Here is a 26383-nt window from a genome sequence, read left to right on the forward strand (position 1 = left end):
GATTTGTGCTGACAGTGCTTGAAGTTAGTTGAGCTAAGATATGCATAAGTTGGCAAGAGGGATAATAAACAATGATCTCCAGTAATTTATAACTGTGAAGTTAATGCCCTTGGTTGGTTCTTGTATAGCTGCAAACCTTCTGATCAGAGCGCTATTCAGAGCCAGTATATACAATATCTTTATAAGACTATTTACATACTGTCATATTTTTATTTACAGTTATTGCTGCAACAAAGGCAGTTTGTCGCTGCCTTATGGGATATAGTGACAGAGCAATAAATCATATGGTATGAGGTGATTTAGCCTTTTATCACCTTCAATTATACAACAATAACAGTCCTTTTGAGTTACTTAAAGTAATCATGTGTGCTGGGATAAACATTAGCCATTCATCAAAAATTTTTTGACATGTTTTGCATCATCTTCTTAAAAACTGAAGGTTTGACAGCCTTTACCCTTCATGATAAATAACACTGAGTTAGGTTTTTATCCATCATCATGTAATTACAGTGTTTCTTTGTGTTGCTTTACCCTGAATGAAAAGCAAGCGCATCAGGAAGTCAAGACAGCACATCATCTCCACGTTGTCATACATAACCAGATATGACAGTGAATATTACAGGCGATTACATAGAGATAAACAACGCTGAGAATACAATGACATGAAGCAGATTCTAGTGGCTGGTTTTAGAGTTACATGAAACAGAGTGAACGATAAAATATGTGTGTGTTAGTGTGTGTAGAGAGTCTGCGATTGAAGGGCATACTGAGGAAGAAGCTCCCCGAGGTGCACGCAAAGCATTTGTCACATCTGAGCTGTGAAGAGCAAAACTGTACTGCAATCTAATCACTGGGGAGCAGTCTGAATTACAGAAACCCCAGTGTGCCTGTGTGTGTGTGTGTGTGTGTGTGTGTGTGTGTGTGTGTGTGTGTGTTATGACTTTTATTTGACCATAATGTAACACATGACTTTGTTAAACATTTTTACGTAATGTAATACCTGAATCATTTTCCAGTCAGAGCAGGAGTGACATATAACAGTATGCACATCATGAGTCCAGATGACAGCAGACACATGCACATTGTGAGATGCAGCCTGCACATACACAACCGGATCATCATGGTTTACACCTTCAGTTGAATCTACTAAATCAACACCTTAACACAATCTCTCATCTTGTATTTTCTGTGCACGTACAACGAAGTGAAGACAGTTTGCTCACAAAGTCCCACAAGCTTGGACACACCTTGACAGTGTAATAAAACAGGCCTCCCTCCAGCCAATGGAAATGGCTAGTGAGGTATCCACACTTCCTGCACATGTTTTCTATGATGCTACATTTCTGTTGTGTGTTCAAAACCACACTAAGTCAGGTTGTGCTACAGAAAAAAGTAGCTCTAAAGAACTCTAAAGAAGTCCCCCTCCTTTAACCTTTAAAGTCTTTCGCAGTAAAAAGCAAAGTTGTGGTTTGTCGTCCACTAAAGCTGCGAATTCACTGCCGCTTTTGAAAAGGGTGGAGGAGGTGCATGGTTTGCGGTCAGTGAGGTGTTGGGCAAACACACCTGAGAATTCCTCCATATCAGCGAACGTCTTTCTTACACTGACGGTCAGAGAAGTATCGTCCCATCATATTTCTAATAGAGACTTCACAGGAACTAAACCTCTCTTCTTCCCGCTGCTCAGCCGGAGGAAACCGTCAATCTCCTCATTCTTCCCCACACAGATCTGCAAATGGGGAGTCAGCGGAGAAGGCAGGAAGGGAGGGGAGAGAGAAATATGGTGCAGGAGGAGGGGGTAGTGACATTCAGTAATGTGAGAGTTTGCGGACTGAGGCTAAAAGTGAGCTGCATTGGATGCCACAACAAGCAGTCCTCTGTAATTTCAGCAGTTTCCTGCATGAATTTGCATACATTGTTTTTAATATTCAGTGTGTGTGTGTGTGTGTGTGTGTGTGTGTGTGTAGAGAGAAAAAGAGGGGAAAATCATTTTTATTTTATGCATGTTCACCTGGGCGTCTTTCACAGTCATCTGGCCTTTGTCTCGGTTGCCATGGAAACCAGTGGTGACCTTCCACACCCGCTCGCCGGGGCGGACCCGCTGCACGAAGTTGGCTGGGAAAAATCCCACCTTTTCCCTGCTTTTCCCCTGGTAAACACACACAAACACAGATACACAAAGCGATATAAATAGATACGAGAGACTAGAATGGGGGAAAAGATGCTTTCAACTAACTGCTGACCTCTGATGAAACCATAATTTGCCAATCCCTGGCAGTGCTTGGCTGAGCATACGCAATTAGATTCTTTGTTTTTTCATTTTTGTTTACTTGACCAGTTGCCTGAATATGCATCACATTTATATCACTCTAACAACATTGAATTTGAATGAACCATTACATGAAAATGCAAATACTGATGGTTTTGTTCCCTATGTGGGAATACAACACTCTTCTTAACCCTTGCCTCAATACTCTCCTAAAACACAGAAACATAAAAGGCACACACAGACTAAATAGATGTAATTCGGCACTATACCATCTGTTACACACACACAGACGTGTATTGTATGAGTTTTTTTTATAGGTTCTAAAGTCTATCTCGTCTTAGGATATAGAAGAAAATGCAACTTCATTTCCATTTCATTTCACGTCCCATGTGTAAAATGTTTAATGACCATAGAAGTGAACTTGATTAATGTGAGGAACGTCTCCATTTGTAATTTTCAAGGTTGAAATTCACCAGTAGTCCCTGCAAAGCAACAGTACTACTGTTTGTATATGTATAGATGTAAAACTGCTAATTTTTTCTATACATTTACATGCATTATGTATAAAACGTTTTCACATCCAGTCACATCACAAAGTTGTTTTGTTGCCTCAGTACAAGCCTTTCAACTGTATAAACTGTTGTTGTCTTTGTTTGCTGTTTTGTTTCCTTGAGTCACTGAGAAAACTACACAAGCCAAGTTTTAACTCAGGGGACTGCTAAAGGCAAGAAAAACTGTAAATCTCACAAAGTGTTCAGTTTCAGCACATTTTAAATGAGCCTTTAACTTTTTAATCCATTATTCAGTATATCCTGGTTCCTTTCCTGATGTTTTGTTTATGTAAAGACCTCTCTGTCCTTTGCCAGGTGAAAGTGACGATCTTCAGCTGCCTTATTAAATGCTGACTGCAATCTGTCTCCTTCCTCCTTTCCTCTTCATGCTAACTAGCTCTGCTTACACCCACACCTGCTGTCCTTCAAGCGCATACATCAACCAGCTTCTTAGCCGTATTGTCTCTGAGCAGCCCTGATTTAAATTGAAGAACTTCTGTCTGATGCCATATTCACTCAGACCTTGACCTTTCTCATTCATTTGAATGATGGAGTGAGGTGTAGGTAAACTTCTACTGCAATGAAACACGGTGTAATTTGCCACCCTGGTTAATTATTTTGTAGCATGAACTGGTGTATTTCTGCTGGTACAGTTATACCAATAACAGTAATGATTTTACTAACAATAACCTAACTAAGTAATAACTATGGACAAGCCCAAGTGAAGAGATGTGGGTGGGACTGTAGTATCCATTCAAAGGCAATCCAAAGATTTGCACTAATAATATTTTATCACTAGTTGAAAGATATAAAAAATAAGAAATTAGGGTAATGCCGATAGAGAGTGCATCTGAATAGCCCACCTTCCACCAGTCCTCATTGGAGTCATCTGTGACTTGGACTCTGTCACCAGGCCTGGAGGTAAAACAGAGAGTCAAGCAAAGTGAGATACAGATTGAGTTGTCTGTGTCTTAATAAGAAGCTAATGCCAAAAGACTGTTAAGACAGCTTAAGGACAAAAACCAGAAACAACAAGCAGCTTATTATGGAGCTTTATGTACAGTATCCAGGCTGCTTCCAGTCTATATGCTCAGCTAATGTACGTAGTTGCTGCCTCTATATTTAAATGCATTTTCCTTACACACATGACAGTTGTGTTGGAATTATTTCTTCCTTTTCTGAAGGGACTAGTTCGCTCTCTCCATGTGCCTCATGTCTTCTTGCACAGACATATCCTCCAGATTACTGGTGGGTGTCATACTACACTCAGCAGTTTCCTGCACCTACTAGCATACAAAGACTCTTTTTTTTTTTTTTATTCTTCCTGTCACATACTCGCAGCTGTTTGTCCTTCCCGGCCTCCCAGCATGCTCCCTCCTCTCAACCCAAGCCCCGCAAACCCCTACGATCATCCTGCTGAGGAGGCAGATGGTCTGTGAGTGTCAGTAAAATTTTGACCAGGTACATACTTCCTCCTCTCTCACCTTTTTATTCTCATACACACACACACACAGAATAAAAATAAATCAGACTGACTGTAGCTCCAAGTCGTCCTTCTCCTGAGGCAGGAACTTGTAGAGGGCTACGTAGGTGTGGATGGAGTGAACCTCTACTCGTTTGGGAGTCTGATGACGAAGACAACAGAGATTTAAAGATAATATATTCATCTTGACTTGAAGTGGGTTGACAGAGTACGGTTTAACTATGAAATATAAGCTGAAGGAAAAGAGAAATGCTGACTACACACCTTCAGACTGACTCTGTCTTCTGAATCAGCCTTCTCGCTTTCAGGAGGGGTAAGCACTGGAGAGACAGGGAGAGAGGGAAATGAGAAAGACAATATGTTTGAGACAAAGGAAGGTCATGTGTAAAACGAGAAAAGCGGGAAAGACAATATGTTTGAGTGAAAGGAGGATCACGTGTAAAACCGAGACATGGAGAAAGGGGAAGAGAAAAAGAGTCATACAGAGAGAGAGGTCTCGTCACTTTGTGGAAGACAGAAGCCAAGGTCGTATCTCATCTTATCTTATTTACATAATAATAATAATAATAATAATAATAATAATAATAATAATAATAATAATAATAATAATAATAATAATAATAATAATAATAAGTCTGCTGTGTTTCTTTAGCACAAACATGTCACACTGTGGAAAAAATCCCAGTATATGTAGTTCAGACACCTTAGAAATAAGATGTATCACTTTAAAATAAAGGTTTTTTAGAAATGTAATCACTATTTCTTTCCTCAATACTGGGACTTGCTTAAGGTTAGCTGAGATGATACCACGTTCAAATGGTAATTAGCCCAACTGTGTTCAAAAGCCCACTAATTAACATCTTTTTTTGTTTACTCAGAGTTAAAGCCTGATTTTAGTAAATGCTGTAAACAAGATAAATTTACTTCACTGTCTTTTTCCATGTAAATAATAATAGTACATAACTCTCCCTTAAGAGTTGTCTACAAAATTCTGGGAAAGTGTAATCACAACTGAAACAGGATGAAGCAGATTCAGGCCAAAAATAAACTACAACTGACCATCACAAACAGTCACAGAGATTTCCAAGGATAAAAAGGTACCAGCTTTTCTTTTAAGGCTTGTCAACATTCATCATGAAAGCTGCCAATGATCATTTCAAAACAGAAAGGGAAAAGATTTCACTTACTTCCCGGGATGTTTTCCTCTTCTGCTATTGGCTGGTTTTCCAATTTATCTTGTGGCTTTTCTGCCTGTGATTAAGAAAATGTTGCAGCCAACAAAGTCAACAATATTCTTTATTTAATGCTATGAATCTCCTTCAATGACTGCTGCTCTCTAGTATTTCACGTGTATGTGTGATTTTATACCTCGTGACAGGGTGACTCTGTAATACTGCTGAAGCTGGAGCGACTCATCTGAGCCAGAGACGTCCCGTAGCGAAGAGCCTCGTACACGGGGTCAACAATGCTGTTATCTGCCTCTGCACAACACGAGGCAAGGTGGATCAGAGTCACATACAGTTGTTTCAGAAACTATTCAAATCACCAGCATGCAGCAATTACAGCTCTGAGTCTTCCTCTGTCTTTGGTTCTGTTCTGTTCTGTTCACGTGGGTCTAAATACTTTCTGAAGACACCATTTTAGCTGACACTACACTGTGACCTGTCAGACAACAAAGACTGCAGGGCACAGACACAGCGATTAGTCATTCTGAGTTTTCAGTTGCTGGTGCTGTGATAAATCAGCTGGCGTTTCCATCACTCACCCTGAGCAGCAGGAGCCTCTGTGACCACACCCAGCGGATCGATGGTAAGCAAAGGAGAGCTGAAATTTCTCTTGAAAGCTCCTGTCTGACAGACGAGGAAACAGCAAAGCAAGGAGAGGCGAAGGAGAAACATTACTCGAGGCAGGAAAAAGACAGAGAGACAGATGTAATCAGTGTGTAAGACACTATGACAATCAGCATGCCCTATACTGTGTGCTTAAAACAATACATCCAGTGGTAAATATAAAAAACTTAGTGTACTGAAATCATTTTAACACATCTGTTTATTTTGCCAGTTTGGCTGCCTTCATTAATTATTCAGATATTCTGAAAACACCAGGATTTAACCGTTAACTGTGTGAGCTGTTCTGAAAAGCTCTGCAGTTTATGCTTTGAGATCACTCCGTTGCCTGTTCGCCGTCAGCAGCATTATCTGAGCTGCTCATAATCTTTTAATATTCAACCATGAAATTATAAAGAACACAAACTCACGAAAAAAATAATATTCAGTCAACGTAGAATAATGAGATATACCAACAGTGATACATGTAGTGTTCATTTTTCCATCTTGATAGCTGCATTATTTCATAGACTTTATTTCATAGACTTTATATTAATAGCAATAATTCATTCAACATTAGTTTAAACACTGAATTTTTCAGGAACACTGCTGTTTGTCTAATAGAGTGTGACTCAACTTTTTCTTATCTGCCTCCATGCAAATTCACCAACATAGTGTATGTACTAAGGCACCACAAACATTTGCCTCTGTCAAACTGTAAATGATCACCCAGTGAAGATCTTGTACTGTACACGCTTTGATATTTGATTGCGTTTCTTTATTTAGCAAGAGGAAATATGTTTAGCTACAGTACATGACTCATCAGCCTAACGTAACATTACAAAGTCCTGTTTTTGACAGAGCAGCTGTAATGAATTTATGTGTTCTGCAAATAGAAACAGTTTATAAGTATTATTTTTTTTTATCTGAGCTTTATTTGATCTCTTTTCATCCGTTTTAAAATAAGCGATATATGCTGAAAATAACTTGTCAGATATGTCAAATGTTGGAGTTGTTTCACATCTTCCTGTGGCACATTCAGTGGTTCAGCTACCTTCAAATAGTCCACACGCATGCATTGTGTCGCGATGCATCCAACCCGGGATCACTGATAAATAATTCACCCACTGGCTGTCAATGATCCGCGTCAACGATTTAAGGAAATATTTCACTTTGGTGCAACATTTCAGATTTTGAGATTTTAGTATGCTTATTGTTAACAGTGTCTGTGTCAAAGTGAAGAAATAGATTTCTGTAACGGAAATAAATCAGAATGACTGCCACGACAATATGACACATGCCGTAAGTATAGACCTTCTGAAAAGTACAGAAGTCATCCAAAAGTGAAACACTGCTTTGAGGTGCTGAGGGAGTCAGACAGCTGCTTTCAGGACTGGCAGACAAAATTTGCCTAGAATCCTATTTTTCTTTATCTCCTTTCTCACAGAACAGAAATTTCACTACTACACTGAAATGCTATATAAAACATGACCATTTGACTTTGTCAGCACTGTTATATTTTTAGCTAATGACGCACTTATATCTTTTATACATTAAAAATACGACATCCGTGACAACATTTAATTTATTAGCAAAATAGTGTTTAAGAATTTACTGTCAATGAACAGAGCAACAGCTGGACGTAGGGAAATGTGCCCACACACGCGGATAAATGATTTCCTCAACATCACAAACCTTGACTCTTCCCTTTCACATCAAATAGCCAAACACTACCTTGATGACAGCATATCATTAGCAGTAACTGTGCAGCATGACTGGACCGTCTTAGACTTCCTGAAGTTTATAAGAGCAGACAAGCTGAAATTTCACACTGTGCTTCACTGAGATCCACAGAAAGCACGACTGGACTGTGAACACCTACTCAATCACACTAAAAAGTTCAGTAATGAAGCAATTATTTTGTGCAGTGCTCAGCAACTATTTTTTAATCTAACCTGATACAACTTTACATTTAATTAACATTGATTAAAAAGAGGTTCTCATGATTCCCAAGTCATTTAATCCAGCATGCAAGTAAAGGTAAGTATGGAAAGACAGGTGACCTCTATTTACACTGACTTGGTAGCTTTTGCACTGGATCCAACAAAAACACAGAGTTACAAATAACTAAGGTACATGTTTCTACTGTATTGCTGCACTCACCAGTCTTTAGTCCTGTGTGAGAGTGTGACTTGTGTTTCTACTTGGAAAATCCAATTTTCTCCACCAATCAAATAGACTAGAGTTTAAATATGACAATGTCCAGCTATGTCTACAATAACATGAGATCTTATGGATTAAATCAGCTCTACAGTTCACTGTTCTACATTTCCTTTCCATAAAACATCACAAAAAGATATTTGCACACATAAGCCTTTGTTGATGCATGTTGGTTAAGAGACAGTAAACCCCAGCCTTTAGGTTACATAGATAAATAAGAAATAACCTCAAACTCCATCTGGTTTCTGTAAAATGCCCGATCCTCGCCTTGAGGAGTGTGCAGTGATTGAAAAGGACACTGCTGAAGGCTTGGCGAGAGCCTCCCATGTCACATCCTCGCTGGATTGTGTGTCCCTCAAACACACTGAATTTCACACCGAATTAGGCAGACCAGCTGGTACAGGGAGATATTGATTTTCCAACAGAGTCGAGAGGGTAGGAAGGAAATGTAGCACCCAGACGAGAGAGGAAGAGAGGAGGGCGCAATGTGAGAAGAGCAGCACATACGGGCAAAAGGACAAAAAGGCTGAGTGAAAAAATGTTGGGACCTGGTCACTGAAACTTTATCAGTGTCATCCTCCTCTGCTGTTTGTTCCTCTTATGGAACGGGAGACAATTTTACTGAATTTCATATTATTAATAAACATAAAATCAACCTTAGTAGTTGACCAGTGACTAAACATTTCCCATCACCAGACAGCAATAGGACGAAATAGGTGAAATAATAATACTGCAAGTCAGTCTAAAGTGTTCTCACCTTGCCATTGCAGGGCTGTTGTGAGAGCTCTGATGAGCACCAGAGGTGGGCCGCCAGCTTACAGGCTTTACAACGCAGTCCCTGCTTTGAGTTCCCTGCACAGAGAAAACAATTCACTTTATTGCAGTTTTATTTTTTATTATTGTTATTCACAAGCCACAAGTAACTTATTCATCAACATGGCTGCATAACTTCCATGAGTGCAGGTATCTGGCACAGCTGACCTACCCTGGATCATGTGTTTGCATTGCTGGCAGCAGGTGGGCCTACGGAAGACGTGCTCCTGGAAACAGTGGGTCTTGACCGGCTGCACCGGCAGGGCCTGAGACTTTGGCTGGTTGGTTTTAAAGGTGATGGAGAGTGAAGGACTGATAGCAGGTGAGTGTGATGACAACGAAGGGTTGGGGCTGATAGAGGGAGTCAGGGAGGGAGAGCGCTGATACGCCAGGGGGGACTCGGTGAAGGGAGGAGGCGATGGGAGAGGTGGTGGAGTTGTTATGAGGGCTGATGGAGGGCGCGTTTCACCGTTACTGCGTTGGAAAAAGTTGTCCACACTCTTGCTGCGCATGACTGATTTGAAGGACAGGGAGCGCTTCAGCCGCTGAAGCTGAAAGAAAGAACAGTTTGTTTGTGCTCTTAGTAGTTTAAAAGACACTTTTAAATAAGACATTCATTTAAAGTCACAAAGAAAAGCGTCCACCTCGAGGGGGTGCACAGTGTGCAGTCTGTTAAAGTACAGTCTAACGCTACCCTCTGGCTGTCCTTGCCCTGTCCAGGCGGACTTTTGATCTTCCATCTTCAGATTGCCATCCCTTGGGAGTCCACACAAGTCAATACCCCTTAAAATTCACATTTGATTAGTTTTATTGAGCGGCCGGCACCTTTGCATTTGATGCAGTCAGTGATGCACAGCAAATACTGTTTATCTGTGCCTGACTCTATTTCCCATGTGTTTGCCATCCAGTGCTCTTGGTCACAATAAAGGAGAACGGGAACAATTACAGAGATTTAGGAGTGATGGGACCCAATATAAGAAAACATTAACTACTGTGGACTCATTTATAAAGCAAAGGACACGTTGGGGTTATATTTCAAACTTCCTCTGCAAGAAAAAGCAACATAACGTAAAACTGTGTAACGTCATACCGTATCATTGTTTTTTAAGTACTTTTATATGTGATGATGTCTGCACCTGTGCACTTTAAAAGCCACTGCCTGTCTAAACTCCATCACAGTAAAAATCAATCAATACCATTGACCAAGTTCCACTTTTTCTTCCTTAAGCTACGGATTCACAGATGACAATTAGTTTGAGTGATGAAAACAGTCCTCTCTGTTGACCCATTAGTGAGTGCCTTTTGTAAATGTTTTCTACTGGGAGCTGAGTCCATGCTTTCCTTAATGGCCTTTTCTTGGCTCGACTGGTGGCCCATTCAGTAATGGATGTTCCTTTCTATTAGATTTTCAACTTGTCTGACTTTGTTAAGCTTCTGTGTGGTGAAGGCCTGTTTTCGCTCCAGTTTCAAGGGGAGAGAACAAGTTCTTCAGGCACCGATAGTAAAGGCTAAATACGCCTCCCTGAGCTTTTACAAAGACTAAAGAAACAAAATAGGATTTAACTTACCGTAATGGGAAAATAATAGCATGCTTAATAAAAAATGTATTTAGTTCTTTCATGTGTAGTACAACAATCATGACTACACCACTAGTACTGTATGCTGACATTAGCATCATCAATTCCTGGTAAAATCTCTATGGTCTACTGGATTACAACAATAAATAATAATAATAAAAGCAATTTTAGCAAGATGTGAATGAGTAGTATAAATATACAGTTCATTAGTGGGCATAGATAATGAGCAGTTGCCATGTGCACACATTTCCATTTAATATGCATTATTTAGTTTTGACTTCGGCACTATGAAAGAAATAGAACAGAAAGAAGTGGTTTAGGACTGTTCCCAAACTGGCAACTGCTCTGAACTGGATCACATTTTATCATTAGTCCAAGCTAAAGCATGTGGATCCCTGTTTGGCTTATAAACAATTCATTCTCCCAGTCTGTTGCAGAGAATCCTGACTGGCCTGCACACAGCCCTGACCTCAACCCCATCCAACACCTGTGTGATCTATCTATACAACCATGACTGCAATCAAGGTTTTATTGCCCAACCTCAGTGCTGGACATCGCCAATGCCCTTGGAGCTGATTGGGAGCAAATCTCTGTAGACAGGATCAGCCAGACAGCCATGGTAGAATGAAAGGAAGGAGACCTCAACCGTACCACACACCCGCTAAGAAAACCAAATATGCACAGTCAAATGGTGACAAGACCAAACTACCTCTCCTAACAGAAAACCTATTACTAACTATCGATTGTGTCAACACCCCATTTACAACAAACTTGGTGTCAGTCACATGGACATGAACATTGCAAAGACAACAAACATTTTTGCTTCATTTGTCAAGTCATCGCTGATGTATCTGATGTGTAATGCTCACAAAATAATGGGAATTATATTTAAAAAGAGTGTTTAGATAGAAAAGTATGAATTGCGATGGTGACCGGGATCTGTGTTGAGTACTGCAATTCACCTGTAAGTTTAAGAAGGGATGTTTCTTGTTAACGTGTAAATGCTCGGCAGTTACAGGTTGTCGAGCTAAGTGCTTTAAGTGTATTGCCTTCAAAGACAGAAAGACTGTTAGTGCAAACGAGGGAGGAAAGAAGAAAAGAGAGGCATAAGCAAAGAGGACAGGGGTGGAGAAGTGGGCACAGTGGTAGGTCAGCAGAGAGCAGATATTTATTACGACAGCTATCTGGGCCTCCAGAGTCCTTAAAGTGTCAAAAGCTCTGGGTAAATTAACTAAATAGGATGATTCTAAGGTCATTTAATGCTAGTCCTCCACTGACGTGCATAAATACAGATCCAGTGTGCAGCAGTGCTGCAGCTACAGGGAAACACAGCAGTAAAAACGGTCACTTCCAGGCAGGTTTGGTGGGTTTATTCAGTGTGGTAAAACTGACAGGGCCTATAATGGCTTTTAGAGGCTTTATAGGCTTTAACCAAGCATAATATGTGGTCCAGTCTTTTTTTTTTTTTTATATATATATATAGATCATCAGTGGACATAAAACATAAATCAGACACATTCATGCAGCAGCCTGAGTCTGTGAGAGCTGCAGAACATGACATTGCACACTCAACATTATCTTCCATTATTTATACATCTTTGTGTGTGTCTTTGTATATGCGTATTAGCGTGGCCATGTTTTTTTCCAGATCACGTGACACTCTCTCCTGAAAATGGAACAGAAATCAAAAGGAGAATACTAACGAATGCAAATGTCTGTATTCCTCTGTAGCACTCTTGTGCCTCTGTGCGGTTTTGAAAAGTCTATTTATGGATCACAGAACTGGAGACCCATCACACGCTGAACTACTGACAGCAATTAGCTCGTCACAGAGCGAGTAGTGTAGCGTAGTACAAGACACTGTGGTCTGAGGGAGAAAATAAAGCAAAGAATAAAAGGAAAGAATGAGGGCTGTGAAAGAAAGGGAGGAAAAAGTAGGTAAAACAGAATGAAAAAGAGGATAAGAAAAGATATAGGCTGAAAATACTTGACCACCCTTTCTTTGAAAGCCTAACAATACACCTGGGCCTTTCTATGACCACGGAGACAGACAGTGGGGAGACAGAGCAGACATGTTCTTCAGCTCTTTGAAAACTGAGCACAGATATATCTGTTGAACGTTTGTGTAAATAATGCCTGGATAAATTAATGATTAGAAATTCTTGTGTGATGCAGATGCAACCTGTTTTTCTACACTCGGCGAGGCAGCTGACGATAAAATCAAATCTCCCTGCTAATGGTTCAACACGTGATCACATCTTGAAGTTTAATTGTTCAGTCCACCTCAGCTGGACTCTACTTAGGGATTATTATCAGCCCTGAGGAAACATAATTTAACTAAGGCTCAACATAACGTCTTAATTCTCTGGATCAGTCCCTAAACATAGAATCACAAAGATGATTTATTCAGACTTTATTCATGGCCTTGTTGGACTGTGAAGGAATCAGTCCGGGGTTAGCTCGGTGCACATACATTAAAAACAAAGCCAAGTCATAAAAATCTACTTATTACATCAGCTTTATAAGCTTAGGTAGGAAAAGAAATGCTTCCTTAAGCCCGTGTATGGCACAAGCAGCATCCTCGAACAGTGCCAAACAGTGTTATGCACAGTCATTACACAGCAGAATAATATGTGCTGGAAGCTATGACAGCCCATTGGTTGATGAAACATGCATATCTCAGATATATGGGGTTAAAATATAATTGGATGGCTATAAGTGAATACTCACTTTGTATTAATTAAACATCAATTTCTCTCTCTTTCTCGGGACATCTCTACACATAGCTGCTCATAATATTCTAAATACCTACTGACCACACTGAAACCTGATTGAGTTTGGCACTCTTTTTGCTGTGACCTGAGCCTTGAATTAAAGGTGACCTCATTAGGCATTGCTCCAGCTGGATCTTATTAGGCAGAAGAGCTCGAACTAAAATGACCTTTTGTGCGAACAGAAAGTTGTAATGCTGCACTGCACAAGCTGCGTTGCTGGTCATCGGCCTTTGAACAAACAGACAACTTCCTCTGAGAGAACGCCACTAATTACAGTCGTGTTAATGATGCAACTAGGCAAGAAATACAAATACTAAAAAATATATTCCAATGCAAGTAACTTTAATGGGTTTGAGATTCATCTGATGTTCTAAAGACATTCACCGTCATATTCCAGGTTCTGAAATGCCTGGTAGTTGTTTGTTATGTTGTTTTTCTAAGATATATCATCCTCTTGCTAGCGAAGACTCCAGCTCACAGGCTGCTTGTCTGAGTATGCAGCAAAAGGAGCTTGCTTTGTAAAATCCAGACATTTAAAAGGCTTAACTGCACAAGGAGCTTTTGCAGTTAGCATTAGGTTCTACAATGGCTCTGCGACAGCAGCTCTTTGATGGTCTAACAATGAAGAAATAACAGAAATTGGGGTTGCTCATAAAAAGTTGGTTAGCTTGGAATATATTTAATTAAATTTAAATCACTTTATTTGTCCCCAAGGAGCATAAGGCATGAAAGTAGCTAAAAATAAAACCAATAAAATAAAAAGACATACCATAACCACAATCAATAAACAGATATAAACACAAAATAGACAAAAAAAACATATTTAAATAATGCATTATATGTATCAGATTACATTTAACACAGACACTGAATAGACATATTTTGTCCTTCAGAAAAAACAAGACAGTACTTTATAAGTCTATCACAGGTAAGTCAAATATCAGACGAGAGAAACGATGTGCAGACTCAAGGGCAAGATCACTACTTTTGTACTGAACAAATAATGTTCATTCCTTACTTTTAAATATGTCTCTAATATCTTTGTCTCAGAGAAAGGACAAAATCTTCTTGAAAAGGAAGCAAAGTCATATTTTTTACCTTTAATAACTGAATATTATTTCAATAACAGTAACTTATTAGCAACAGTATAAATGTTTCAGCAACACAAACTTAGTTAATGTTATTGTCATGCAGTTTTCAAGTCACAGCTGATCTAAACTATCATAAAACATTGCACTGTTCCACCAACAGCTTTGCATTTAGAGAAAAAATAACTTCAGGAGTTCACAGTCTAAAGCAGCAACCTAAGGTCAGTGCTAAACAAAGGACTAAACAAAGTCCATACTTATTCCCAGCAGGCTCTGTTTTTACCCCGACACTGTACATGGGACATGCTGGATCAGCAGCATCTATAAAACTCAATCAACAAGTTCAATGACTTTAGCATTAATCAAAAATAACACTGGGTCAACATAGGATACATGAGGACAAGAGTGGTACCATAAGGAACAAAAAGTTGATTTAGCTGCATACATACTTTCATGGAAAAGACAGTGATGGTGTCCTGTTCTTGGTGTATTTTCTATCATAGTAAAAATACATCTCCCAGTTATTCTCATTGTGTCTGTCTCTTTCTAATCCTTCATCTGCTTTCCGTGCAGACTGTACTTTGATTCAAAGGTCAACAGGAAGTCAATCATTTTGGCAGGTGAACTGCAAACATATCATGGTCTGTCACAAGCTGTGTGATTGAGTGATATTTCCTCCTGCTAACAGCGATCCAGAAGACACAAGCACACAGAATATGTTTTGTTCAGAAATGTCACTCTATAATAATACGAATGACACAGACACGGTTGTGTCAGAAAAGCTCAGCAACTTTAAGAATTTGACTTCTCTAATGATGCAGGAACTTAACTCATCCCATCCTCTCAGAAGTAAATGGATATTAAAGGTAAAGCATCCTTTAATATCCATGTACTTCTCTTTCAAGCACTCAGACAACATTTAAGATGTATGTAAGATGCGAAGAATGAATGAGGAGATGGATAAATAGAGAGAAAGATAAGGCGAGGTGAAGTGAAGTGCAGGTGGAAATAGACCGACCGACAGTTTTAAGTTTCAGATTAAAATTAGACACAATCAATAGAACAGAGAAAGGAAATACGTACTCTGAATGAGGAGAGTTCATACTGAAGCAGTTAGTGGGAAAGGAAGGTTTTGGGATGTGAGTGTGAAGGACAAAATCTGAGAGCAACCCTTTGCAATCATTTTACCTCACAAGAAGTCTTCAATCTTTTGTGAATATGAAACTTTATTTAGCTCATCTCCTCACGCAACGTGATAATCAGTTTCCCCACATCCAGTCTATATGCTAAACTAAGCTAAGCTTCATATTAAGCTTTATAAAATTATTAATCCTGTAGCAAGCGAGAAAGAAAATAAGCATATTTTGAAAATGTGTGATGAATACTGTAACCATTGCTATGACTTTCCAAACTTTTAACATAACATTAAATGTAAGACACATATATTCTCTAAGTGGTTTGAGAGAAATAACTTTTTTTGAGCTATCACCTTATTCGTAGGTGGCAGAGGTGGAATAACTATTCGTTTTGTGCCACAGTCTCTATTAGAGGCTCTCTAGGAAGCTGGTGGGCCCACTTAGCGCTGTAATAAATACTCTGAGAGCCGAGGGATGGCGGGGGGACAGAGAGCGAGAGATGAAGGACAGCTGATGAAGAGATGAGATGGACTGCAGAGAGGTGGTAAAAGGAGCTGAGGAGTAGAAAGACCTGGCAGCTGTAAATGGAAAATAAGGACTGAACACAAATGAGGAGACAGAAAGAAAGGAAGTGAAGCTCTAGATATACCCTTGAGCAGACTGTAACACAGATTTAATTTTTCCCTCCACTTTTCCATATAATTCTTCTTCTTTGGGACGTGAAGTGGTCGCGGCTGCCAACAGAGGCTTGCCAAATGCAGAACTGCACGGCTGACGCAGCTTGGAGGACTGTTTTCTTCCTAGCTCTGTTTTGTCTGGACAGCCATTCGTGTGAATTATGACCTAGCCCCCTAGCAAGACACAGCAAACATCTGCTAGCTGATTGGCTCATAAATTCATGCAGCACCTCACCGCCTACCATCCACTGTGTTGTCTGCAGTCAAACAGAAACAACAAGAGGCCGGTCCTGCCAGGTTTAGTCCAAGACCCTGTAGCAAACAGACGTCTACTATAAGGTGGTGTCCTGCAGCACATAAGGTTGTAATGGACGCTCATTTAAAATGTTAAAAGTAAGTGGGATGCAGCATATTTAGGCTAAGTCAGTAAGCCGTACCTTTTATAAAGCAAAAATGAAGATTGAAGTGATAATGAAGAACTATCACACGTGGTTTACCGACAAAGCCAGCGACTGCTCCGGGTCCAAAGAACTCGAGAGCTTCATAATAAACCTTAATATAGACCCTGCTTCATTCTCTGATCTTAGGTATCCATCTTGGAGGATGCCAAAATCCGGTTTGACATTCAAAAATCTATGTTTATTAAGTCTAACTGAGGTTGGAAACCTCTTATGTGAGGGTCTGGCCAAGAAGGAAGCATATAAAGTTGCAAACAAACACTTGTGAGACTAAATGATGGCTAAGAACAGAATAAATAATCTCAGTCATAATAGTATTGATTCATATATATATAAATCCCCTCTGCAGCAAATATACAGCTTCCAATCTGTGGGATTATTTGACAGTATATATGCAGGTCTTGTGTTTGTGATCTGACATAGTAAATATCAACTCATAAAACAACATGTCTCATATTCCCAAATGAATGCGTTCAATTGAATTACCTTTGCCACAAATTGGATATCACATACTATTATATTATATATTCAGAGTACGTGGGGGGAAAGGACGGGTTTGTGGAGCCCCAGCAGCTCATTTATACTCCCAGTCCCATGGCAGGTCATGCCTTCACCATATTTACCATCCTGTGTGTTGTGATGGTTCCAGCAGTTTTGTGAGAGTGTTGAAAATCCACCAGGCTCAAAACGCCTCTGCTGGAATGATGTGACACTACTCTACAGTACATACACTACAAAATAGTATGGACCTCCTTTAAATGTCCCATGGCATGCTAGTATTTTGTAATGTCTCTGCCTCTCCTATTCTCCATCGCTGATGTGATAGCTTCAATGAGAAAGTGAGAGTTACCTGCGGTTTTTTCTTGAATTACGCATTCACCACACACGCCGCAGAAAACGCACAGACACGCACCCTCAGGTAATCTTTGCCCTCTACCTTCGAGGTCAGGGTAGTTACATCAATTAAATCAGCTTAGACTTGTTATGCAAGACCTGCAGCCACCACTGAATTAGCCTCGCAGGACAGACACACAACTTAGTTAATTTCAAAACTCCCACTAAAAAACTGCTTGAATTTGCGCACAGAGCGGATGATTAAAGGACACATACAAGTTTAATTTATTTGACTGGATTTTTCACAAATGTCTTATTTGTGGCCTCAGTTTGGGTAACGCTCTTGTTCAGTTCAACTGATTGTGCATTTTTTCCTTTTATGATGAAATGGTGCCATATTTGCACAGGTGTGATGTTACCTTTGATTCAGGTTGGCTGGGCACGGTAGCCTGTGGTCGGTGAAGGTCCCTGTTTTGTGGCTCATTCTCTTTGTCGCTGATTTCCGTCATCTCAGATCACAAAATGCTCCTTCAGCAGCACAAATGAACGAAACTGTCAAGTCCACGGTGACAGAGAAATAAAGAAACTGGCCCGAGCGCACACAGGGGTTATAACATCGCCACAGTCACAGTCATTCAAAGAGGTAGAGCTATTTACAACTCTCAAGTCATCTTTCCTCGGCAGCATCCATTAGACAATTAAGTATGATGAGCTATTCCGTCTTGTTTTCGGGTTTGACCCGCTGAATTGGCGCAGAAAACACAAACTACATGTGTCTGATGGAGAAAAGAAAAATCCCGTTGCCACACTCAGTCGGCTTGTCCACCTCTCTCCGGTGCCTCGCTGCTCTCCTCTTCCACCGGCCAGCTTTCCTCCACACTCACTCACACACACTTTGATTTCGCCGTGACAAGGTGCACGGCTCCTCCTGATTGGTTCCCACTTGTGAGACTACGCCAAAATAAACGGTGGAGCGCGTCGGGATTGGCTGAGATGCGGTGACGCAAGGACGCTCGGGGGTGGTACAAGTTGCAGGTGGAACCACTGAGAGCAGACAACTTATGAAACTTTAGAAATGCAGCTTTGTTTTAACTTTTGAAATTCTGTACACATATTAAAAGGCTCATTATGTACAGTCCTAAGTGTTAAATCTAATGATGGCAATGGAGCCAACAGATGTGAGGGTCCAGAGGAAAAACAAACATCTAGTGCTCACTGGCATATGTCTCCACTGGATGGACGAACACTGTCTTCCTACAGTCCCTCATGTAGTGTTATGATGATGATGAAGTGCTGAAGTTCTTCATATTGGTTGAGATCTGACAGATGATTTTATTTAGTTGCCAAACTGCATTTGTTGCACTTGAACTCCAGTGGCCACCGATGCACCATAGAAGTGAACTGAAAACAAAAGTCCATTGTCCATCCAGATTTTTTGTGGTTTTTCTTTGGCTAATTTATCATTAGTAGGTAAACAAGCACACAGTGAAACAAAGAAAGCTTGACTCACTCTTGCTCTGGTAAACAGACCATGGCAGGTGCATGCACTTCAATTCAATTCACTTCATTTGTATAGCACCAAATCACAACAGAAGTCATCCCCAGGCACTTTACAGTGTTTAGGGTTTAACTGTATAAAGAATTAGATAGAAAACCAACCAACCCCTTCTTGAGCAAGCACTAGGCGACAGCGGAGAGGAAAAACTCTGTTTAGAGGAAGAAACGTCCAGCAGAACAGGGCTCAGGGTGGGCGGCCATCTGCCTCGACCAGTTGGGGGGAGTGGAAAGAGAAGAGTGAAAAGAACAACAGACAACAATAATAAAATAAAAAACAACAAGCAGCAACTACATTGGAATAGAGTAGATGGTACAGAGTCACCAGAGCCATCTCTACTTATAAGCTTTATAAAAAAGGAAAGTTTTAAGCCCAGTCTTAATTTAGAGAGAGTGTCTGCCTCATGAACCTGAAATGGGAACTGGTTCCATTTCCTATAACTCTTCACCTGCATAAACACGAGATTTGCTGAATTCTTACAAATCAAATAACTAGTGAAAGAAAATACAGCTGTTCCAAAAAAATCAGCTTATAAAGATAAGTATATAAAAGTAATAAAAAAGAAAATAAAAGTATAGTGTGAAACATTACGAGCAGCACTGTGACTGTGCTGCAGGCAACTAGACAGAGAAACAGTTCACAGAGACCAGCAGCCAAGCACGGGTGGCTGATTCAGCACCAAGGACAGCTCCCTGTCTGACTAACTCGGGGAATGTGTGTCAAAAATCATCGGACGTTGCTGCAAGCAAAACTGTCCTTTCCCACTCACCAAATGATGTTTATTCCTCTTATCAAGTGAGCTCAGTTGTTATATTAATAGCATGTGAACAGCATGTAGTGAACCCCGGCACTCTGAGCTACATATAGAATCAAAACACCTCAGAACAAAGGAATGGCATCTGTCTATGGATGAATTGTTACAAATAGAAAGTGAGCATATACACAGAACGCTGTGTCCTAGTTTTATAGTGACAGTTGTCTAAAACAATCATGGCTGGCCTTGAGCAGCTTGAAAGTGCACTGAACCCCCGTCCCCTGTCATTCTCCATCACTTAAACAATATTGTGTTGAGGTGCAGTAGGTAATTATGCAAATGTAATATCATATTGTTTTAGCAAACATTCATGAGAATGGTGAAAAGGGCTTCTCTATGTTTCTTCATGCTAAAGTGCTACAATTGGTTTGGTTTCTGTTTGTTTGTCACAGATCATTGTGCATTTATTATGTGCGTCTCTCATCAGTCAGACACATGCCACTCAGAGGTTTAATTATTTCCTCAGTTTTTATTTGATCTCCATGCCCACATGGCCACTGGTGAGTAAATTATGCAAGTTTCATAACAGCTGCCCATTGAATAACATCCAAAAAACAGCATCAATCTTTTACAACGAAACACATTCATGACACACAACAGAAAAAAAAGTCATTTGTATGCTTTGCTCGCATGTCAGACCTCTAGCTGGTACCGTATGCATTTTGCAGCATCATCTTTTATTAACTGCTCAGGGGAAGTTTTTTCGCCATCCATCCACTCACCAGCTGAGTGTGTGTGTGTGTGTGTGTGTTCTTTTTAACCACCCATACAGAAGGAGACACACACAGCTCAAGCATAGGCACAGTGTACATTTGACATTACATTTAACCCTGTTTAAACACAATAATAGGTTTCAATTAGGAGACAAACTGTAGTCTTTTTATTTTCCCTGTAGCTCTGGATCTCTTACTGCTTTTCCACGTCATAGATAATATAAGTTTTGACATTCTTTGCAAACAATTTATCAAATAAAAACGTGAATTTATTTGAGGGAATGTGTCCTTATTCTGTATATTTGTAAAAAGGAGCTGCAAGGAGCAAGTCATGGAGATTAGGGTCCCGTCTCTGAAAGGTCCACGACACATTAGCATTACCCCATTCTTTATGTGTTCCCCTCTGTCTACCATCTTCTCTTTTCTAATTTCAAATCCAGCACTCCACACACCTTTTGTTCACTCGTTATCACTCTTCGTCTATGTCCAGTGGAAATGAAACTGTCCTGCAGCAGGCAGTCTGTTGAGGAAGCCGACGTCAGCGCTTTTCTCGACGCAGGGTGGCCAGAGAGGTTTGTTTTTGCTTTGAGGTGGTTTGTACGCGCTGCTTGGGTTGTGGTTTATCTGGAGTCTGACAAGGTCCCATGTGGTGCTGTTTGGCCACAATTCAGAAAAGATACCTTTACACAGTAATAATATTAATAATAAAGGACGAGGTGGTTACAGTGACTGATTGTGTGAAGTGAAACCCATTCTGTGACTGCTTATGAAGATCACTCTTTCTGCCACTATCTATAATTATGATTTGTAACATATCATGACAAAATATAATATAAAACAAAACAGTATGTTGTGGATCTCTGCAGGATAAACCATTGTTCGTCATCTTATGCTCTAACAATCCAATGAAAATGGAGCGTTGGCTTTAATTAGAACACAATTCTGGGAAATGACCTTGCTAATGCAAATGATATCTCTCCATTATTGTATCCCCAACTTCAAAAGGAAGTGCAGGAAAATAAATGAAGTATGCATGCATCTCACCCAAGGCTCGCCGATCTTCCCTACATGAGGCCAATAGATTTTTATTAAGCAAAATGAATCCACTGAATTCACCTGAGTAATATAAAGCTGTAATAAATGCATCAGTCAGCTGCTGACCTCGTCGTCTGGCCTCGGATTGCCAGATTTAATTGCAGCTAATTAGGGCAGCAGGTTTTAACATGTGGAACAAGAAAGATGACATTTCTGGTTCTGCTTCATCTGTGTTTTAGCCTTTTAAAAAACTGTCCATCCTAAATCGGCAGAGAACTCCAAAGCAAAAGTACTTCAACTCAGTTTGGTGAATTGTGATTTTAACGACTATTTAAGCTGATTCGTTCACTGCTGGGCATGTGCCACACACCCGCTCACAGCGTGACTCAGATTGTGACTGTAATCCTGAGTTGGCCGTGACAACTGATTTTCAAGATCTTGTGGAGTGTGCACTGGTCTGTGTGAAATCAGGCAGGTCACCGAGGACAAAGCAACACGTGTTTAAAGGTCTGTGACAGTGTGCACAGCTAAGAAAACAGAAGATAAGCGACGTGTTTTGTACAAATTGCATTTTGATGGAGCGTGGTAACAAAACAAGCTTCGAATCATTGAGCCTCGCTTAAAGCTGTGTTATTTAAAAGTTCCTTTTCTATTTAAATGAGAGAGCTTAATTTAAACTCTTTGATGTAATGAACATCCACAGATCGTTGCTGTATCTGGGTCAGACATTAACCTACTAATTCCTGATAGGAGACAAACCTCTTTCATGATATAACAAGCAAATGCTTGCTCATGTGTGAAACAGCCTTGTTTTTTATTTATCACTTTGAAGAGTTTTTCACCGTAAGCCCGCTCCATGTGGAATATGTGGCCCACTTTTTTTTGTCGTGTATGTGTATTTGGGATATGTTTTTATTTTATTTAGATGATAATTCACGTGTTTCTCTGTTTTAATGACAGGAAAAGAAAAATGTACACTGTCGCTATCTATAGTGACGACATGACAACTGAGTTTCAGCTGATGTTAGAAACTTTCCACAGGGTTAGTTATAAATTATAAAATGTGCAAAGGTGTGAGCTATCACAAAAAGAACCGAGCAAGCAAGACGTTCAGCGTGTCAGGAGACTAATAAGTGAGGAGAGAAAAGTGATGTCTATGTAGGTATCTGAACGTGAGATAAATCAAAGTTAAATCTAATGTGTGTTGTGTGACGATGACGAAGCAAACACTGAGGCGCAAAGACACACACACACATGCAGAGAAGAGAGTCCAGACTTATCCTCATTATACCAAAATAAAATGAACAAACGAGGAATTATATTGTCTGACGTTAACCTGATTATATGGAAATGACCTCATTATAGTAAGGAAACATATTACGTGCTGCATCACGAGCTAAATAGGCTAACATGGATCCTCACATGCTCAGTGACCAGTCCAAGATAATGAATATAATGCAGTTAGCCAAGGGAAAGCGTGGTCAGTGTGCTGTACTGTACAATGCACTGTTTGTATCAGGACAGAGTCAGGTAATGTGTCAGGGTGAGCTATGACAAGACTACAGGAACGACTCATTTTTACTTTGTCCTTCTGTGTCCGTTACATTTCATATATTCAACCTCATTTAATGAAGTAGATTCTTTGTTGTTTTTCTTGCTACACAAATGATGCAGCTATATTTAGCTCCAGAGGCAGAGCGACTGTGCCAAGTGGTGTCAGCTCTCAGACTAGTCAAGTCGTCTGACAACGTGTGTGCGAGCCTGAACATATGGTTGTTTGTCTTCGTTTCGCTGAATGCCGCGAGCTGAATTGAAAACCACTACATGCCACTATATGCACATGCTGGTGTTTTTCTCTGGTCTGCAATCCAGTCCAGGCTTTATCCTTTTATGCTTGGCAGGATAACAGCTTCACGGCTTTAAGGGTTTAGGCTCAGGATTTCATTCAAGGCTAGGAAATAAATTATGAAATGATGTGTTTGCACAGTTCATACCTACAGTAGGTGAACATAAGCATTTGCATTTTCATTAGAGTCATCTTTATCCCTTAGATGGTTAATCATTTACAGCCTGAAGAGATCTTTAGTCGACAGCCACAAAAACATTCTCACATTTTTCTCGTCTTCACATGAACTGCACATGTAATATACAAGAATCATGATTTGTGCAATGTGAGCAGCTTGATGATATGAAGTGAGCATGACATGAGAAACCATTTGTAGCACTCATTCAAATTCAGAGAAGCTTCAAGCCTTCCTTTGCACGTCTCGACTTTCTCAGACGTAATCTGTAATATTTAGATAGTTCACGCTGTAACAGGTGTCAGATTCGTTTTGTCACTGTCACATTTCCACCTTAATCTATTTTTGAATATAGTGTTTTTCTATGTTGATACTTTTAATTCAGTCCTCTCAACAAGTATGGCACAGGTGTAGTGGGAACTAATTAACACTGCAATCTTAAGATATATATAAAAAAATCACTGTGTCCCTTTCAGGATAATGTCCGGTCAGTGACTACTTAAAGAAGATTATGAGATAATAACATGCCTTTAAACACACATTTATGGGTCTGTTTTATCGTAACAGTAGGACATTTTAAAGGTAATACACAAAATACAAATAAAGACCCAAGTCTTTAAATCCTGCATGTCCCTACTGTAATATGACTACAGCAGCAGTGACTTTGCAAGAGAGAGGTGAAAAGTAAGAGGCATAGGCAGAAAGATAGCGCAGGTGGCCAGAATGACATTGAGGTTTGTGTTTAACATGGCAAAAAGGGGTTGACACAGCCATTCACTGACTCACACCCCAGCCCCACCCCTGGGATTACAGGCACAATAGACTCACATTTCGTTATTAATGAGCGCTGCAGATAATCTTACAGACACATCATTGTGCCGAAACACAGCAGCTGACTGCAGATACAAGTGGAGGACACAGGCCAAATGAGCCCCTCTAGCACCCACACTGCAGACTTTCAGTTTAATGTACTGCCCACAATTCCTTCAGGTGTAGATAGAACATGCAACAGATGGAAACACCTCTTTTCTGCAGCTGAGGGAAAACTGTACTGTAAATGTCTTGTGACTTGACCTGACCTGCAAAATTACAATGAAACAACTGTAATGTAGACTCAGAAGAAGTTAAAATAAAGCATGCCATGATTGTGCTATTGTTTTACCTTTCAAACAAGAACGATTAAAAGCTGTAGCATCAGAATGAAAATGAATTTCTGATGAACTTCTCAGGGGATTTGAACTCAGAGTTCCCAAATCAATTCACAACTTTCATGTTCAAGTTGCAGGAATATGTAAATGAAAAAGTGTGTTTTGTACCTAAATACAATTTCATGACAGAGTGACACCATTGTATTTTATTGTTGATGACCAAACTATGTTTTGTGATTGTTTCATTAAATGAAATATTAAATCAGTTTGCTCAGACCGTAACCCTCTAGTAAAGCCTGATAAACTGTACACTGCCTTCCCGTCGTACTGTAAGCGGTGCCTGTTTTCCAGAGCACATAAGCTGGAGTCTGTGCGTGGTTCTTTTGCTATAATAATCTTAGTTAAGGATGCAGCACTCTCAGGCTGAAAATACATCTTCACTCTCTTCTCCTCCCTCCTTCCTTTGCTTTTATTCTTACTTCCTCTTCTTTTCACCCCACCTCTCTTCCGCCCCTCTTTTGCCTCCCAAAGCTGACTGCGTGCAGCTATAAAGCTTAACTAACTGGCAAATGACTGCCCCCCTCTTGCTTGCTTATCTACAGGATAAGCAGGGAGGTTATTTCCATGCTATACAGCTCATCAAACTGCAGCCCTTATGGAGCTGAAGGAAGATGGGAAATTGCTGAAGTCAACTCAGTGTCTGCATCTTTTGTGTCTCACATGCCTGAAATGCAATATATCTATACAGCCCAGTGACTTAATGTTTGGAAAGTGGTTGGATTGTAACATGGAAATCGAGTGAAACAGATGAGCATGGTACCTTAAAAATAGCCAGCTTATAGGGATGTTTAACTCTCCATCCATGAAGGCAGATACGTGGTTCAAAACAAACCTATGGGGCAAAATTGGACCTGCCAATAGCGAGAAAGAGGAGAGTCGAAGATGTAGCTGAGACAGCAGGAGAAGAAAAGAAACCACGAGAGAGCAAGTGAGAGGAGAAGGAGTGGGATTAAAATAAACACAATGAAAAATGATAACCCTTGGACCACTGAGGCTGGTTTTAATGTCAACCAGCAGGTTTAAAAAGGGCAACACTCAGCAAAGCAGCTATATGAGGCTGTACGTGGTGTGATTATATAAAAAATAACGGGACTTCTTAACAGCTGATCAGACGTCAGTAACATCACAAACGCCTGCAGTTAGTCTCAGGCTCGTGCTCGCAAAATGATGAAAAGGATAAGAAAAGAAAAAGAAATAATATATTCCGAGCAGTAAGACTGAGTGTGAAGGAGCCAGAGAGTTTGAGTGGCAGGATCGACAGAGAAATTAACTTTACTGTAGGAAAGAGCAGACCAGCAGTTTGAAACGGTTGACAGGGAATAGTGAGTCTGCAG

General features: G+C 40.1%; 1 protein-coding gene across 1 annotated transcript; it reads right to left on the reverse strand.

Moving 5' to 3' along the window:
- Positions 1 to 905: 905 nt before the first annotated feature.
- Positions 906 to 18557, reverse strand: LOC113156453 (SH3 and cysteine-rich domain-containing protein 2-like). The gene is made up of 11 exons (XM_026351612.1): positions 18123 to 18557; positions 9332 to 9710; positions 9104 to 9198; positions 6066 to 6150; positions 5669 to 5781; positions 5488 to 5551; positions 4565 to 4620; positions 4354 to 4442; positions 3681 to 3732; positions 2009 to 2146; positions 906 to 1726 (listed from the first exon to the last, which is right to left on the reverse strand). The coding sequence occupies exons 1-11, from the start codon at positions 18210 to 18212 to the stop codon at positions 1628 to 1630; spliced, it is 1260 nt and encodes a 419-aa protein (XP_026207397.1). The 5' UTR covers positions 18213 to 18557; the 3' UTR covers positions 906 to 1627.
- Between the last annotated feature and the right edge of the window lie 7826 nt (positions 18558 to 26383).

This window comes from Anabas testudineus, chromosome 19 (genome assembly GCF_900324465.2).
Source record: "Anabas testudineus chromosome 19, fAnaTes1.2, whole genome shotgun sequence".
In the NCBI taxonomy this organism is placed as follows: domain Eukaryota; kingdom Metazoa; phylum Chordata; class Actinopteri; order Anabantiformes; family Anabantidae; genus Anabas; species Anabas testudineus.

Excerpts from the sequence above, each read along its gene's own strand:
- LOC113156453 (XM_026351612.1), bottom strand. The coding sequence starts at position 18,212 with ATGACGGAAATCAGCGACAAAGAGAATGAGCCACAAAACAGGGACCTT. Across the intron at positions 9,711-18,122 it reads CCAGCCAACCTGAATCAAAG|CTTCAGCGGCTGAAGCGCTC; the intron begins GTAACATCACAC and ends TCTTTCTTTCAG. Across the intron at positions 5,552-5,668 it reads CAGAGTCACCCTGTCACGAG|GCAGAAAAGCCACAAGATAA; the intron begins GTATAAAATCAC and ends TCTTAATCACAG.